Here is an 18750-nt window from a genome sequence, read left to right on the forward strand (position 1 = left end):
CATTGTCTCAGTTGATTCTTTGATGCTTTTCTTAACCCCAGCGATTAATTTTATGATAAGTTTTTTAAATTTTTGATCCGGTATGTTGTCTAGATCTGCCTTGAGCAGTTTTGTGGCTGTGACTTCCTCCTGGAGGTTCTTCAGGGGAGAGTTCCTTCGTTTTGTCATTTTTGCTAGTTTTTTGTCTCTTTTCACCTTTAGAAAGCTCGTTGTGCGCTGTGCACCTGTTAATATCTCACTGTTAAAGGAGGCTTATTGACTGTCCAGGGCCTGTCGTTTCAGGAAATATTCTTTTAATGGTGTTTCTCAGTTTCTCTTGTTGTGCCTTTGGATATTTTATTTCCCTACTCAGCAATATTTGGGTCTCGCTGTCATGCACCCTTAGGCTTGTGTCTTGGTGTAGCCCTAAGAAGGAAAACAGACAGACAAACACAGAGGGAACAGTAAGACACAAACGCACAGACAAATCAAACAAACAAACACATTAAAGGGGGGAAGGAAAAGAAAGTGAATGGAGAGGAAAGAGACGAAAAGAAGAGAAGAAGAAAAGAAAGAATAAATAAATAAAAAATAAAGGCAGTCAGAGACAACAAAGGACTGTGGACAGTCTAAAAGTGTATGACCAGTTGAGGGGAGAGGTAGGGATGAGATATAGGAGAATATATCTGGATTGCAAGAAGGTAAAAAAAGGGAGAAAGGAGAAAGGAAAATAAGGAGTAAAAATTTTTAAAAATTTAAGTAAAAAAATTAATAATAATAAAAATACATAAAAAGAAGAAAAGGAAAAAAAAATGAAGAAAAAAGAAAAAAAATTATTAAAAAAAAAAATCCAGCAGCTACCCCTCTTGTATAGGCATGTTTTGGTGTGGTAGGTCTTGGAGGCTGCTCTCAGAGGCTCCCCCTGCCTTGGTGTCTGCAGAGATTAGATAAGCAGCCCGCCAAGCTCAGCTGAACTAGGCACTATAGACCACTCTAATGAGTCTGATCTCCTTGTGCGGCAGTTGAGCTGAGTTGTATTTTCCAGGCCCGCCTCGTTTCAAAGTTCCAGTCCATTCACTTTTATGCTACCACAGATGAGATGTATTTGCTTTGGTGGCTGGCTTCTTAGGTGGAGGAATCGGTTTGTCTTGGCTCAGGCAGGTATTTCGGCTGCCCCTGCCTTAGGCGAGATGCGCAGCAGGAGGTGACGTGCGTGCAGTCACAAACCCAACCCCCAGCTCGGAATGCGTTCGAGTTGGGGGAGGAATGAGTGCGCAGCTGTTGCTGGAGGCGCCGGAAGCTGCCGGAAGTGAGCTGGGAGTTCCTGTAGCCTGAGCGCGTGCCCAGGCCTTCCCTGCCCAGGCCTCTCCCGCCGCCAACTCCCTGCAGGAATCGCGCAGAAGTGGGGGCTATTTTTTCCCCTGTTGGCACCCAGGATTCAGGATTCGCACGGCCAATGCTGGGGGCGAGATTCACCATGGAAATGAGGTGCGTGCTCCAACTCCCAAAACCCCTGACACCGCTGCTGCCACGGCCTCAGACTCCTTGCCAAGATGGCGCAGGTCTGGAAGCTGTTCCTTCCCTTGCGCCACCTAGGTTCGGGATTTAGGCTACCCAGCAATTATCTATGGAGTGAGCTTCTCTCTCCAAGCGCGGCTAAGCGTTCCTTACCCTTTCCCCAGACAGTACTATGAGCGTGTTCAGTCTCTCTGTCTCTTCCCTTTGTCTCTCGGGCTCCGCGCGCTTGCCCCGCGTTGGGCTGGGGCCTCACCTCCCCTGCGCATCTGGGGCTGGCCCGTTTTCTAATCTCCCCAGTTTGCACTCACTCCCTCAGGTATCCTTGAATTGTCTTCTTTCTGGATTCCATATTTTCTCCTTCCGCTCTTGCAGATGAGAGTCATGTCCTTCTCAGTTCGACAGATGGGGCAGACGAAGTTTACAGAGCTCCCTTCCTCTCCGCCATCTTGGCTCCTCCCAAAGGATTTAGTTTTGAAATTTTATTTATTTTGAGAGAGAGAGAACACAATCCAGGGAGGAATAGAGAGAGAGGGAGACACAGAGAATCTCAAATAGGCTCCACACTGTTCAGTGCAGAGCCCAATATGAGCTTGAATCACAAACCATGAGATCATAATCTGAACCGAAATCAAGAGTTGGACGCTTACCTGACTGAGCCACCCAGGCGCCACTGTTTCATTTTCTTAAGTAACCTCTACGCTTGAATTCACAACCTGGAGATCAGGGGTCACATTCTCTACCCACTGTGCCAGCCAGGGCGCCCCTGCATTTGTTTTGGGAAAGATTTTGAGGTTACTTAGTCTGGCTGTAGATGCATGTGCTGAAAGAGTTCTCTCAGGTCTTACTTAGATCTCAATAGCAGAAATAAGTTGGTATTTATATGTATTTTAAGGAGCAGTAATTACCTAGTAACTGCTTACCTTTTCATATTTCTAATGCTGTCTTTGATAGGAAACAGTTCTGAAGTTTAATGAGTAAAATTTATTAGTCTTTTCTTTATGGTTAGTGTATTTGTGACCCGTATCAGAAATCATTGCTTACCCCACTGTCAAAAGCTATATATCTTCTGGAAGCTTATTATTTTACTATCAATCTTTGTGGAATTTTTGTGTATTTTGTACATGATGTGAGGTAGAAATAAGGACCATTTTTTTTCCATATGGATTTTCTATTTAATCAACACTATTTATTGAAAACACTGTTACTGCATAGGAGCCCTTGACATATATAAGTATGTCCATTTATGCATTTTCCTTTATTTTTTTTAATGGTTATTTTGAGGGAAAGAGAGAGGAAGAGACAGAATCCCAAGCAGTCTCTGCAGAGCCAGACGTGAGACTCAATCCCATAAACCATGAGATCATGACCTGAGCCAAAATCAAGAGTCTGCCACTTAACCGACCGAGTTCCCCAGGCGCCCCGGTCTCCCTTGGTTCCTAACATAGACACCTGTCGCTGTACATTTCCCTCTCCGTGTGCTGCAACCCCTGTGATCCACTGCTGTTGTGTTTAAGCAGCAGGTATCTTTTAAGGAGATTTAAAAGAAAAATAACTCCTTTGTATTGATCCCACACATTTACAATTTCTAGGGTTCTTTATTGTTTGAATTGCTCTCTATTTCCATCTGATGTCATTTTTTTTCTATATGAATGGTTTACTTCCCCTCTGGCAGTCACTAGTTGGTTGTATTTATGGGTTCGTTTCTGCTTTGTTTGGTTTTTTAGATTCCACATATAATAAGTGAAATCATATATATTTGTCTTTCTATGACTTACATCACTTAGCATAATACCCTGTAGGTCCATCCACATTTTTGCTAATGTGTGCCTTCATCTCTGAAAGATATTTTTGCTGGCATAAAATCCTAAGTTAACCATTTTGCTTTCAATACTTAAGGGTGTTGCTCACATAGTTTGCTTTATTTCTGATTAGAAGTCAGCTGTCATTCACATCTTTTGTCCAAGGAGCATTATGTATCTCTTTTTCTCTGACTGCTAAGGTTTTCCTCTTAATCAGTAGTTTTAAACCGTTTATGTAGTTCTTTTTCTTTATTTTTAAAATGTAATTTATTTTTAAAATTTACATCCAATTTAGTTTACATATAGTGGAACAGTGATTTCAAGAGTAGATTTCTTAATGCCTGTTACCCATTTAGCCCATCCCCTCCCACAGTCCCTCCAGTAACCCTCTGTTATTCTCCATATTTAAGTGTGTCTTATGTTTTGTCCTCCTCCCTGTTTTTATATTATTTTTGCTTCCCTTCCCTTATGTTCATGTGCTTTGTATCTTAAAGTCCTCATATGAATGAAGTCATGTGATATTTGTCTTTCTCTGACTATTTCACTTAGCATAATACCCTCTAGTTCCATCCATGGAGTTGCAAATGGCAAGATTTCATTCTTTTTGATTGCCAAGTAATACTTCATTATATAAATATATATATAATGTGTGTGTATTATATATAATGTATATATTATATATACATATTCCATTATATACATCCCATGTACACACACTACATCTTTATCCATTCATCCATTGATGGACCTTTGGGCTCTTTCCATACTTTGGCTATTGTCACTAGTGCTGCTATAAACATTGGGGTGCATGTGTCCCTTCAAAACAGCATACCTGTATCTCTTGATAAATACCTAGTAATGCAATTGCTGTGTTGTAGCGTAGTTCTATTTTTAAGGTTTTGGGGAATCGCTATACTGTTTAATTTTTTGAGGAATCGCCATACTGTTTTCCAGAGTGGCTGCACCAGTTTGTATTCCCAGCAGCAGTGTGACAGCAATCCTCTTTCTCTGCATCCTCGCCAATGTCTTTTGTTTCCAGAGTTGTTAATGTTAGCCATTCTGACAGATGTGAGGTGGTATCTCATTGTGGTTTTGATTTGTATTTATTTCCCTGATGATGAGTGATGTTGAGTATTTTTTCATGTGTTGTTGGCCATCTGGATGTGTTCTTTGGAGAAGTGTCTATTCATGTCTTCTGCCCATTTCTTCACTGGATTATTTGTTTTTTGACTGTTGAATTTGATAAGTTCTTTATAGATTTTGGATACTAACCCTTTATCTGATATGTCATTTGCAAATACCTTCTCTCATTCCATCAGCTGCCTTTTAGGTTTGCTGATAGTTTCCGTTGCAGTGCAGAAGTGTTTTATTTTGATGACATCACAATAGTTGATTTTTGCTTTCATTTCCCTTGCCTCCCGGAGATGTGTTGAGTAAGAACTTGCTGTGGCCAAGGTCAAATAATTTTGCCTACTTTCTCCTTGAGGATTTTGATGACTTTCTGCCTTACATTTAGGTCTTTCATCCAGTTTTAGTTTATTTTTGTGTATGGTATAGGAAAGTGGTCCAGGTTCATTTTTCTGTATGTCATTGTCCAGTTTTCCCCACACCACTTGCTGAAGAGACTGTCTTTATTCCGTTGGATATCCTTTCCTGCTTTGTCAAAGAGGAGGTGGCTGTACGTTTGTGGGCCCGTTCTGGATTCTCTATTCTGTTTCATTGACATGTCTGTTTTTGTGCCACATGTAGTTCATTTTCTTTGACATTTTGGATCTGTACATTTATAATTATCATGAAATTTAGAAAAATTTTGGCCAAGGTTTTTTCAGTTATTTTTCTTCCCCCTTCTATTTGAGAAACTTGTTACACATATTTTAGGCTGCTTAAAATTATCCCACAGCTTAGGATGTTCTGTTCACTTTTTTTTCCCAGTCTGTTTTTTCCTCTGTTTCATTTTGCGGAGTTTCTATTGCAATCTTCTGGTTCATTAATCTTTTCTTCTGTGGTACCTAATTAGCCATCAATCCCATTCAGTATAGTTTTCATAATAGATATTGTATTTTTCATCTCTAGAAGTTTGTTTTGGGTTGTCTTAATATATATTGTCCATGTGTCTCTTTGACACAGTCATGATGACTAACTTCTCAAACGTGAAATATAGTTATAATAACTGTTCGTCAATTCTGGTTTACCAATTTGTGTCATCTGTATCATTTGTGGCCTGTTTCTATTGATTCCTTTTTCTCCTATTTATGGGTCCTATTTTCCTATTTATTTGGATGCCTGATAATTTTTTAAAATTTTTATTTATTCATTTTGAGAGAGAAAGAGAGTGGGAGGGGCGGAGGGAGAGAGAGAATCCCAAGCAGGCTCCACACTGTAAGCACCTAGGCTGACACGGGGCTCAAACTCGCGAACCAAAAAGCAACTGATGGAATGAGAGAAGATATTTGCAAATGACGTATAAGATAAAAGGGTAGTATCCAAAACCTATAAAGAACTTATCAAATTCAACAGCCAAAAACCAAATAATCCAGTGAAGAAATGGGCTCGTGACCTGAGCCGAAGTTGGACGCTTAACCAACTGAACCACCAGGTGCCCAAAGCAAGCTCTCTTTTATTTCACAGATAAGGAAGGAAAGTAACATACCAAGAATGCAGTAGGTGCCAGGCCTTGTCACTTCTGGTAAATGATGGACACTGGCCTTTCCCTGCCCCATTTGCTACTTTTCCTCTGCAACCACGTGTGAAATACTAATGTCAAAGCATCTTAGAAGTGGGAGGCATGTTGGAGATTTTCTCGTTTAGGACCATACCAGGAATGGTCTGGTCTGTGGACCTGTGTAGGTCTGCAAACTGCTGGTTACTGGTCCACAACAAGATAAGCCTGGAAATTGCCAATAAGTTTTGAATACTTTTGTAATGCTGGAACATGCCTCAACATCCAGGTATATCTCTCCATTCACTGTGAACTTGAGAACTGCTGATCTAGTCCCTCCCTGCTATAATTTAAGGAGTCTTTTCACATAACAACTTTGGCAAGTGATTATCTACCTGAGCTTTACTTTCCCGTTAAGACTTGTTGTTCTCCTCCTTTTTTTTCTATTAATAGCCCTTTCGTTCTCCTACGTATGCAAGTTCAAAGTCATTGAGTCATTATTGACTTTCTTATCCTTCATATCCAGTCACCAAATTGAGTCAATTCTTTTATGACAATGGCCCTTATATGTCTTATTCTTTCTATTATCTCTGTGGCCTTTTACTTACAGTCACTCCCTTGTCCTTCAGTTGCTGGTTCTGGGCTGTGAAATCTCTACTTCTTCCCTAACTGTGCTGTTTATCATGTCCAACGGTTTTCCTGCTGCTGCCTTTGATACCTCATCTGTACTTTCAGTTCTTTATGTCTGAAATGGAATTTATTTCCTGCCCCAGATCTGCTCTTGTTCTGTGCCCTGGTCTTCGGTGATGGAAACTGTCACGTGATTCTTGTCCCTTCCATCTCCGTGTCCCAGTTGACAAGGTCTGCCTTTTATACATGCAGTCCTGCTGTGTCACCCCCATGTGTGTTCTCGTCACCTGTTACCTGGAGTTTCAGAGTCATTTCCTCCCTGCCCTTTTCCCCAGTCTCTTCCTCATTTCCATCTGCTGATGGTCTAATTTTTCTCAGACCTGTCTGTTATTGTTACTTATTGTCTTCCAGCTCTACGAGGTTCTTCACTGCCTGTAGAATAAAGGTGAAAGTCTGCCTTTCCCACCATCGTTTCCCTATGGACCCCACACCTTAGCCAAGCTGAGCTCCTTGGTCCTTGGTGTTCCCCGTCCTGTCCATCTTTGAAGCCTGGCTTGTATTCCTTTATCCCTGTGAGGTGCCCTTTTCTTCTTCTTTTTAAATTCTGCCCTTTCTTCATGGTTCAGTGCTGTTGTCATCTCTGTGAAGCCTCTGATCCAGGGGCGCCTGGGTGGCTCAGTTGGTTAAGCCTTTTACTCTTGTTTTTGGCTTAGGTCATGATCTCTGGGTTCATGAGATCGAGCCCCACACGGGCTTCTTGCCAACAGTGCAGAGCCTGCTTGGGATTCTCTCTCTCTCTCCCTCACTCTCCCAAAATAAATAAATAAACATTTGTAAACAAAACAAGCCAAAGCCTCTCATCCAGCATTCTTGCCAGTGAACTTCAGTAGCGCTTGAGCCTTATCTGTGACTCTCTGTGTCACGTGTTGCTCCCTGCCTTGTGTTAAGGATATTAATAGCACCTACTGGCTCAACTAGAGCTCACGGACGAAATCCTGCTGTGGGACTTCGGGGAACAATTCGGAATAAAGAGTCCTAGGCCGCGTTCCGTGGAAATTCTGGTTCAGTGGATCTAGAATAGGTCTTGGGGCCTCATTGTGAAAAGCTCCTAGATATTTCTAATTTAAGATCAGATATATGATTCATTGGTCAGCCTGTCCCATGGTTTTAGTTACTGATTCATTGTCTTTTGAATTATTTACCTTTGGGGATGTGTTTATCTTTTCTAAACTGCATTGAGAACTGTTTACATTTTTTTTTCTTCTCCATAGTACTCAACATAATAGTAAATGTTGAGTAAATGAAAAGATTGAGGCAAGATCCTTCAAGTGATATGTTTGTAGTAGAAACTATACCCAAGAGAACGTGTTTCTTAGGACACTTCTTAGACTGGAAATTTACAAAGTAGCCTCTTATGGGCTATTCTGAAGGGAAAGGGAATGATACCACTTAGGAAGTTAAGAGAAACTAAGCAGTGATTTACAGAAAATTAGTAAAATAGTAAATAGTGGTAGTATCACACATGTGCTGTTTAAAGAAGGTAAAGTAACCTGGGTTAGTTTTTGAGTCTTGTGTACATTATTCGTAACAGTAAAACGGGAGGTTATGTTTGTTCCGTAGAAGAGTGAGCTTGTGAACCTCATCGGGGTAGACACTGCCCGCTTAACCACAGCGCTCCTCCTTGTTGAGCCTCGATGTGGCCTCAACATCCTTTTCAGGGTAGCAGGCCAGTGGGGTCCACGGGTCTCTCAAAATTACCATCATGACAGAAAACACCTGTGTCATCCGTAATATGTAAAATGTTGTTCTGGATATCTCCTGTCTTTAAAAAGGTATAATAAATACTGTGGAATGGTTGTGATCCCTGTAGTCAACATTCTTAAAGTGCTTAGCAAGAAAAGGGTAGTTAAAACCAGCACACGTGAAAGGGCAGCTCTTCGAGAAGGCACTGCAGAATTCGCTGCTCTCTCTCTGGTATGACCTCTCTAGTATGAAATTATGCTGAGTGCTTCCTCATAACTGCGTGTCATTTACTGAGACTTTTAGTAAGCAAAGGTAAAGACATGATTTTCTTCCCAAGAACCCCAGGCCACTTAAAATTTAGAAGACACTGAGGCGCAAAGTGGCTAACGATGACGTGCTAAGAAGGTTCTGGAAGCACTGAGTTGGTTGTCTCTGCTGCCTTAAGTATGTCGAAACACCGTACTTCACTTTCAGCTCTACTAGAACTCTGGTCCTCTAATTTTGTGAAGTGTATGCTCACCGGCCACACAGTTCACCCCTCGTCGGCCAGCTTCTTGGCCAGCTTTCCCCCTCTCTACAGCGAGCCACACGTCTAATCAGGTTTTCACTTCTCTCCCTGCACTTTCCAGGTCAGATGACGATAACACGGAGAGTAGGAGCTCCAGGGTGACCCAACTTTGCACTTACTTTCAGCAGAAATACAAGCACCTCTGCCGCCTGGAGCGGGCAGAATCTCGGCAGAAGAAGTGCCGGCACACGCTCCGGAAGGCCTTGCTGCAGGCGGCCAGCAGGGAGCCCGAGTGCACGGGGCAGCTGCTGCAGGAGCTGCAGAGAGGCACGGGCAGCCGCACCAGGTCAGCCCGGCCACCCCCGCGGGTCAGGACCGGCCTCGGCCGGCTTTCTGCGTGTCGGTGAGGGGAGTCGAGTCCCGGTGGGCAGAGGGCACTTACCCCTGAACTGTTTAAGCCTTGCGCGTTGGTCTTGTTGCTCAGTTAAAATAAAAATGTTTTTTATGTTTTTTATTTAGTTTTGAGAGACAGAGAGATACAGCGAGAGCAGGGGAGGGTCAGAGAGAGAGGGAGACACAGAATCTGAAGCAGGCGCCAGGCTCTGAGCTGTCAGCACAGGGCCTGATGCAGGGCTTGAACCCACAAGCCAGGAGATCATGACCTGAGCCGAAGCAGGACGCTCAACTGGCTGAGCCACCCAGGCGCCCCTCTTGTTGCTCAGATACAGTTGTACAGGCGGCAGAACTACAGCCCCATGAGCTGACAGGAGAAGCTTGATTAGAAATCGTTCAGGAAAATATCTGAGAATGTCTCCTGTCTTTACAAAAATAACCATGGCTTAGAAATTTCGTATGTTATTTAAAAGTAGGATTTGTAGGGTTTTTTTATCACGAAAAGAGTATTTTACATATTTTAAAATCTTCTTTCCCATATATATGTCTTAAATACTTTATTGCATTGCATTTCTATTTGAGGGAAAAAATCTCTTCTATTTCTAGTCCAGGTATTTGCTTTGTAAATTTGAAAAATGCAGAAAACAGAAAGGGACATTTTTCATAATCTCACGAAACAAAGAATGAGCCCTGTGAACACTTTGGTTGTTTCCTTGTAGTCTTTTTTTCTGCATGTGTGTACGTGTGTGTGTGTGTGTGTGTGTGTGTGTGTGTGCGCGCGCGCGCGCGAAGTCTCCAGGGAGCCATGCTTTTGTATTAAAAACCAAAGGGGGCCCCTGGGTGGCTCAGTCGATTCGACTCAGGTCATGATCTCATGGTTTGTGAGTTTGAGCCCTGCATCGGGATCTGTGCCAACAGCTCAGAACCTGGAGCCTGCTTTGGTTTCTGTGTCTCCCTCTCTCTCTGCTCCTCCCCTGATCACCCTCTGTCTCTCTTTCTCTCAAAAATAAAGAAGCATTTAAAAAAATTAAAGAATAAAACAAAATTGAGACCATCCTATATGTATATTTTATTCCTGCTTCCCCCCCCACTTAACATTGAATTATGACCATTTCTTTTTGATATTAATTCTTTAAAACATGATTTTTAATGACTTCATATATACATATGTACAATATATACATATTGTATACATATTGTACATAATAAAAATACAAATTTTATATATGTATTTAAGCAGAACTGGATCTATACTGTTTAAGAGTTAAGTATCCAGTTTTTTTCCCCTTAAAAATAGATCATAGCCATTCCCCTATGTTCTTAAAAATTGTTTTTGAAAACATGGTTTATAATGTGTGATACTAATATTTTTAAATGAAAATCTTTATATTGGAAATGTAGAGCTATCTGATATTTCAGTGAAGAAAGTATGGAATTACCATTTTGGAAATTAGTTCGGGTGGTAAAAACTTAAATCATAATTAGTTAGGTTATGTACCTTTTGAAATTACTAGCTAAATTGAATTAAAAGTTTCCAAAATATCTTCATATTTAATTAAGGAGATAATTTTTAAATTTAGAAGGCATTGTTTTATTGAGTTTATTATTTCACACTTTTTACTTATTTTTTTCAGATAACAACCTTGAGAAACACACACACACACACACACACACACACACACACACACACTTTTAGGAGTTTATATACCGAAATATTAAGAGTGGTTATCTCTAGAGGGTGGGATTATTGATAAAGTTTGAAAAAAATTTTAGTCTGTATATCCTAATTTGTCTATAGTGCTCATAAGTCACTCAGGAAAAGGGTTTAAAACAAACAAAACTAAGAAAAATAACCTTTGCTTTTCAGCTACTGATCCTATTTCTTACGTACCTACCTATTTTTTGAAATTTTATTTTAGTGTTGTGTATTTTGGTTTTTGTTATATTTGCTATATAAAACCACCAAAACCCCCTGCTTTTTAATGGCATCTATCCAAAAGGTAACTATATATACCCTTCAGAGTTTTCTGCTTCTTGGCATATTTAGAGTTGTTTGAAAGCTTGTACGCCTATTTCATCAACCTCTATAATGATTGCTGCCTCCAGTACTCTCCCTCCCTCACCCCTCGTGGGGCTCTGTGGGGTAGCGGGGAGGTAGGGTGTGGCGGTAACAGCCCGTAGGTCTTGGCTTACTGACTTCTCTTTCTCAGAGAGAAATCCCCATGTCCCCTGCCGGGTCCCCCCGTTACATGAGCTTATTGAGCTCTAGTTCACTGTAGAACCGCGTACTAATATTTCTGTCAGATAGTAATTCTGTGAGGGCAGGAACAATGTACATCTTGTTCTGAAGTCTCCAGTGTTGAACAAATGAATAGAATTAAACACGCTTGTTCTCTGTTTGTTGAAAGAATTCACTTGGTTTGACATAGGTTTAAAATAACGCTATCTTAACATTTATATGATGCTTGCAAGCCTATCATTTCAGTGTGCACGGTAGTTTTGTCTGGCATGAAGCAGTCTGTGTGCAGAGCACTGTGTACTTTGAATCATGTATATTATTATGACCTTGTCAAAGATGTTAGGGACTGTACTCGGAGTTTGGGACAATTTAGCATTTGTGTAGAAAACTGTATTTATCTGTGATTTTTAACTTGCAGAATCAACTACCAACAACACCCCCCCTTTTTTTTCCAAAAAATTTCCCAAACTACTGTTAGTCATGTTGTTTTAAAAATACCATGATACCAAAATATTTCTGAACCTAAACAAATACCAAGATGCCATTTGGGGTTATGTCACTACAGACTGGTAAAAAGCCTGCTGCCCAGTGGTCGCTGACGCTCCTTCCACACTGAGCCATAATCAGTTGTTGGTGAGGGGTAGCTTACTACTTCACGGTATATTTTAGGTTCACAAAAATCAGCTGTCAGTTCGATAATGCCCTCTGAAACGTGTGCTTTCAAAGACTAGTTCTACAAAAGACATTTAAAAAGTTGCTTTTAGATATTTTCGAAATTAAAACTGTAGTGGCTACCATTCAATAGATAGGTTTTAAAATAGAGCTTGGGTATAAGCTGAATAGCATTATTCTTCCTCATCTAATAACTTTGTCATATATTGGTGAATATGTGGAATAAGCCGCTGAAATAGCTTAAAGTATGTAAACTCAAGTCCCTTGCAGCTCACAGTAAGGAGACTACTGCTGTTCGTGTGGAAACTTGTTAAAGGGGGATCTAACCGTACAAGAGAAGCCTGTCATGGGTGTTTTCAGATTAAAAACAGCAAAATGTTTTGGTGATTCTCCCTTTGTTTTGTTGAGATTATTTGGATAATAAAATACATCTAACGTCAGGCATTTTTACCTTAATTATCCAGGGGCAGATGGACATTATGACTTTGAGTTTATTTGTACTGAGTTTATTTTGCTGTTTATTTTAAGAGATCAGCAGTTAAAAAAAAAATCAAACCTGGTGGTTCCTTTTGAAGTGTAGGATAAAGGAAATGAGAGAATGTGTTGTATGCTGGGCTTGCTGGATGGCTGACCAAGTTATTAAACAGTGTTCCACAAAAATTACCCATTCAGCATAGAGAACTACCTGCTATTTAAATCTAGACCAAGAGAATTTGGGCTAAGCTGCTAAAATAGGAATGCTTCATTTATTTGAAATTGTGTATCATTTTTACAGAGCTGAAGTTAATGACCCTCTTCCTCATTGTTGTGACTGACAAATCTTGCAGAACTCTTAATTAATGCAACTTCTGTGGCAGCCCATGGTTATCAGTTTGCAGTTACTATTTATATGAAAGTTATAATAGAAATGTTGTTTAGATGTTCTAGAATTAATATGTAATCTTAGTTCTCTTTGACCTTCTAATTAGTGTAAACCATTCCATCAAAATCCTTACATACAGAAACAAACAATTCAAAGGTGCTTTGTTTTTGACACCTGACTCGTGAGTCAGTGTATTATGCAGTTTGATGTTTTAGAGAGTCAAATAAACAGGTAGTTTTGTACTTCTGAGAATTTGACTACTGTTTATTTTTATTTTATTTTTATTTAAAAAAATTTTTTTTACATTTATTTATTTTTGAGAAACCGAGAGAGACGTAGCATGAACAGGGGAGGGGCAGAGAGAGAAAGAGACACAGAATCAGAAGCAGGTTCCAGGCTCTGAGCTAGCTGTCAGCACTGAGCCCGATGCGGGGCTCAAACTCACGAACTGTGAGATCATAACCTGAGCCAAAGTCGGATGCTCAACCGAAGGAGCCACCCAGACATCCCTGTTTATTTTTGTTTTTTAATGTTTATATAAAACAATAGGAAGAACCACAAACTAATAAAATGAATGTTTATTATTACAGAGGGAGTAGGAACTTGCAAATTGGGAGAAGGGGAGGAGTGAGACTCTGTTGCTTGGTTTTTATTCTTTGGTTTTTCTGGAACCATGTGAACACACTGCCTATTCATAAATTTAAAAACAAGATTTAAACATTTAAGTATTGAAGGTGCCAAGTGGAGACAACATTTAATGAAAGATGGGAGTTGCATCTTTCATTAAATGTTACATTTTTTTCTATAAAAAGTTAGAATGTATCCAAAGTGAGTTCATTTTGGAAGATGAGAGTGCATGTCGTTATCCCTTTGCTCACATCATAGATCACGTTTTTTGCACATTTACTGTTCAGCAGCTTGACATGACCAAAATCTCGTGGTGATAATAATACCAGCAAGTAACAGCCATGGACTGGTTGTTAGCTATCCTACTATCTACTCTATACATAAGTACTTTGGATGTGTTGTATCTTTTTGCAGTTTCCTGTCCGCTGAAGGTGTTCTGTCTCCACTTCATAGGTGAGGAAGTTGAGGCTTAAGCAAGGCTAAGTAACTTGCCTAAGGTCCCCCAGCTAGTAAGAGGTAGGGCTGAGGTTCAGAATTAGATCTGATTAATCTAAGCTCGAGTTCTTTATCACTTTTGACTACTTGTTATCTCTTGGTGAAGTGAAAGGAACCAAAACATCACTTAAAAAAGAAAAAACCAGACATGGTGGAAATCAGCTCTGATACAATTATTTGTTTTATTGGTAAATTAGGGAACTGTTGGAACTGATGATTGTAACTCATATTCACCTTTTATTTAATGCATGTGGATAAGTAAAATGTTGGTGTCACACTCTGCTAACCTAGTGTTGAAAAGTTACCCTGGATTCTTAAAGCAATTTTTAAAAACTCACGTTGTCTCTTTCCTTCCGCAGCCTGAGCCGGACCAAGCTGAGGGAGGCAGAGCCAGCCTTGTGCAGCGGAACTGTGAAGGGCGACCCGTGCCCTAACAGAGCCCTGCCGTACACTCGGCATTGTTTCCAACGTATCCTCTTCATCGCACGTCACTGAAAAGTGTTAGCTCCTTCGGGGCTCCTATGTCATTCTTCTATTTTTTAAGTTTTTAAAATTTTTTTCTGTTTTTTATTTATTTTTGAGAGACAGAGAGAGACTGCGTGAGCAGGGGAGGATCAGAGAGAGAGGGAGACACAGAATCTGAAGACAGGCTCCAGGTTCTGAGCTAGCTGTCAGCACAGAGCCTGACGCGGGGCTCGAACCCACGAACTGTGAGATCTGACCGACTGAGCCACCCAGGCTCCCCTCCTTTTCATTTTTAAGCCAAGTGTATGGCTTTTGAAATCATAACTATTTGATGTTCAAAATAATTTTTACATAAAGTCTAATTTCCGTGATATCTTCTGGATACTTTTTTCCCCACCACTTACATCACTGTGATTCTTTTTCAAGAATTACATCAAACTCTGCCAAATGATAGCAAGTAGCAGTTTCTCCTGGAGGCTGTCACTCAGTGCTTCCAAGTAGGTTGTAAGAAGCCACTCTACCACTCATTGATGGCAAAATCAAATCATATTATGCAAAACGGTTTTTAGTCTTTAGTCTTCCAGGAAAGTTATGCAGTTTTACATTGTCCCTTTTGCTCTGGGAATAGTTTGCTATTTGTGTTGAGTACAGTGCTCATTTGAAATGATCTCACCGACTAGGAAAGAAGATACATTAAGACAGAATATACTAGAGGGAAACCTGTGGTAAAAGGGCTTCCTTCAGGCTTGTTATGAAATCTTATTACTTTCATTTTTATTAAACATTTAAAATTGAGTACCATTTAAAATATTCATATAGTAGCAGTTACTTGTTCTTTATTATCTTTGACTTTTTGCCCTCCTTTCTGTTCTTGGAATTAAAATTTCACTGTTTTAGTAGCACTTTCTAGGTAGTTTTATAAATCACCTTAACTATAAAAGCACAAAGGAAAAACAGAAAGGTATAAAATAAGTCTTAGAAAATGTAGCTAGGGGCTAAAAATTTGGATGCTTAAAAACGTTAATGATATAAAACCGAGGTTCCAATTTTAATGATATGGTTTGGATCTAGAAGTAATTTTTCGTAAGTTGTTAAGTTTGAGTTTTGTGTTGGAACGCTAAATGAAACGTCCAAATTTGGATAGGTGAGTTATTTATAATTATAGCTTGAAATTTTTATTCTTTTCAGATGTTTGTTTATATATGAGAGAAGGACAGAGCATGAACGGGATAGGGTCAGAGATAGACTGAGACAGAATCTGAAGCAGTTTCCAGACTAAGCTGTCAGTGCAGAGCCCGACGCAGGGCTCAAACTCACGAATTGCGAAATCATGACCTGAGCCGAAGTTGGACACTTAACTGACTGAGCTACCCAGGCACCTCATTCTTGATGAGGATTGCAAAAGTTTTCCTTAAATTTTTTTTTAACCATTATAGTGGAAATATAGGAGTTAATGTGTGAAAACTTAAACGACCCTCCTTTCTCCAAATAACAAAAATCAGAATAGCCATTAGAGAGACTCCTATTAGGAGCCCTTTAGCGAAACAGACTCCTTTAGAAGTATCTTCTGCTAAATTCAACAACAATCATTTTCCCATATCAGTAATTGGGTTGGTTCTTTAGCTTTTATAGGTAAGAAAATTTAATACTTGGTAAACACAAGGGAAGAAGCAGAACCTATATAAAATTTCTAAAAAATAACTTGAGTTTCAGTGTATTATATATTTTTTTAATTATTTATTGTCAAATTGTTTTCCATATACCACCCAGTGCTTCTCCCCACAAGTGTCCTCCTCCATGACCAGCACCCCTTCCCCCCCCCCCCCCACAGCCCTTGGTTCATTTTCAGTATTCAGTAGTCTCTCATGGATTCAGTGTATTATATTCTTAACTTGGAAAAACACAGATATCCTCTTGAACCGCTCTCAGCAGCTTTTCTCAAGTTGCACGGCCAAGTTTGCAGACGGTCAGCAGTGCTCTGTGCCCGTGTTCGACATTACACACCAGACCCCTCTGTGTGAGGAACATGCCAAAAAAATGGTGAGTTCAGATTTTATTTTCTGCAGCAGAAACTTTCCAACTTTGGCTAGCAGTCCACAGTGGAAAATATTTTCTGACTTGGTACAAGCTGTGTGTGTAAATATGTATATGTTTATATGTAAATATATATAAATACATAATAATGTACTTTCATGACCCATTGAATAAATTTCATAGCTTTATCTTAAAATTTTTATTATTGTTTTTAAAGAAGGGTTTTTTTTTAATGCATATTTATTTTGAGAGAGAGAGAGACAGAGAGTGAGTGTATGAGCCCCAGTGGGGGAGGGGCAGAAGGACCATCCCAAGCAGGCTCCCTGGTGTCAGTGCAGAGTCCATTTCAGGGCTTGATCTCACAACCTGAGCCGGATCAAGAGTCAGATCCTTAGCCAACAGAGCCACCTAGGCCCCCTTAAAAAACTGTTCTAGGGGTGCCTGGGTGTACCAGTCACATGCCTCTTTGTCTCTTTGTCTCTCTCAAAAAATAAATTAAAAAAAACTGTTTTAGGAGGTGGTTAGTAGTTACTAACATAGTTATTTTAATATCTATGCTTATTCTATACTTCACTTTGCCTTAAGGTATATTTTCTTGTACTTCAGTTTTTTCAAGCTTTCTTTGTCCCATTTCTCTAGAGTTTTGCTTTTTTATATTCAATTCTGTGAGTGTCTTGGATATTTGATGAGATTTCAGCCAAAAGCTAATGCTTTCTATAATTCTATTGAACTTAACTATTGCTTCTGTTAATGCTTGTATCATAAGCCCTAATTAATTCAGAGTAATTTGGAAGGAGAGGTAAGTATGAATTAGTAGACTATCTGAATTATATCATTATTTAAAATTAGTGGGTTTTTATTGCTTTTACCTAGATACTTGCTGAGTTCTGCTCTTTGCAAGGTATCTGTATGAAAAAGCTGAGTAAGACAGTTCTTTCCCTTAGCAAGCATTTCACAGTTTCACGGGTTGGCCACCGGACCAGGACCCAATAGTCTAAGGCTATGATCCTGGTGTTGCCACCAGCTAAATGTGTCGTAAGTTACACATCGCATCTGAGTATGGCAAACATTTGTACTCCAGCAGTGCCCCAGCGAGAGACTTACACCGGTGATAGAACCTATGCAGATCTCTTGGCTCTACTTTCAAACTATCTTGAATCCAAACCCATTTTGCCAATTCCACTGCTATCATTCTGGATGAACGGTCTGGCTGGGCCTTGGCCAGGATTATTGTCATAGTCTCCCAGTTGGTCTCCTTTCTTAATGGCCATGCCCCCTGTTCCCAGATGCCCTGTTCACACAGCAGTCCAAGCAGGCTGTGTGTGCTCCACTTCCTCTGAGTTTACGTGCAGTAAAATCCACCCTTCGTGCACAATGCTACAAAATTGACAGTGCGTACGTCCCTGTAACTGCCACCATAATCAGGATCTGCTGTCAGCCCCCCCAAATTCTCTCTCCCTCTCCTCTGTCTCCACTGGTGGTTTCCTGTCCTTATAATTGCACATTTTCCAGAATGTCTTAAAGAGGCGTTTTAGAGAATACACATGTGATCACTCTAGTTCCCTCTCAGAACCTTCCAGTGGCTTTCCAGCACGTTTGCAGTCAAATCCAGCGTTCTTACCTGGGCCTGCTCACAGGGCCTCCTGATCTGGCCCTTGTCATCTCCCCAGCCTCCTCTGGGACCCTCTCCTTACTTCCAGCGTTCCAGCGGCATTGGCCTTCTTGCAGTTTCTTCAACCCGCAAAATGTGTTCTCACCTCGTGGGCCTTGCACGTGTTTTTCTAGGATGTTCTTTTCCTCGGTTTCTACATGCCTCATTCCTTCATTTCCAGGTTTCTGACCATATGTCACCTCTTCAAAGAAGTCTTCTACCTCCCCTCTACCCAGTTACTTTTTATCCACAGACTAACTTATTTTTCTTCCTAACATTTATGTCTGTCTCGTTGTATTACTTATTAGTTCATTTATTATCACTATCCCTCTACTAGCATGTAACCTTTACAAAGGCAGGAACATTTTTTGGTCCATTGCTATACCCCCCGTGCTTAGAACGAAGATGCTCAACAAGTGTTGAATAATAGCTAGACGCGTGGCCGGGAGGGGTTGAGATTCAGAATTAGACTCAGA

At 40.3% G+C, this 18750-nt stretch overlaps 1 protein-coding gene across 4 annotated transcripts in view; it reads left to right on the forward strand.

Moving 5' to 3' along the window:
- INO80D (INO80 complex subunit D) overlaps positions 1-18750 on the forward strand; it is a 64729-nt gene that overhangs the window by 34571 nt on the left and 11408 nt on the right. For all 4 annotated transcript variants that reach the window (XM_029933987.1, XM_029933988.1, XM_029933985.1 and 1 more), the window contains 3 exons: positions 8958-9182; positions 14484-14593; positions 16496-16629. In XM_029933987.1, the coding sequence (XP_029789847.1) occupies positions 8958-9182; positions 14484-14593; positions 16496-16629 (469 nt within the window). The remainder of the gene's footprint in view (positions 1-8957; positions 9183-14483; positions 14594-16495; positions 16630-18750) is intronic.

Source organism: Suricata suricatta, chromosome 3, assembly GCF_006229205.1.
Source record: "Suricata suricatta isolate VVHF042 chromosome 3, meerkat_22Aug2017_6uvM2_HiC, whole genome shotgun sequence".
Classification (NCBI taxonomy): Eukaryota; Metazoa; Chordata; class Mammalia; order Carnivora; family Herpestidae; genus Suricata; species Suricata suricatta.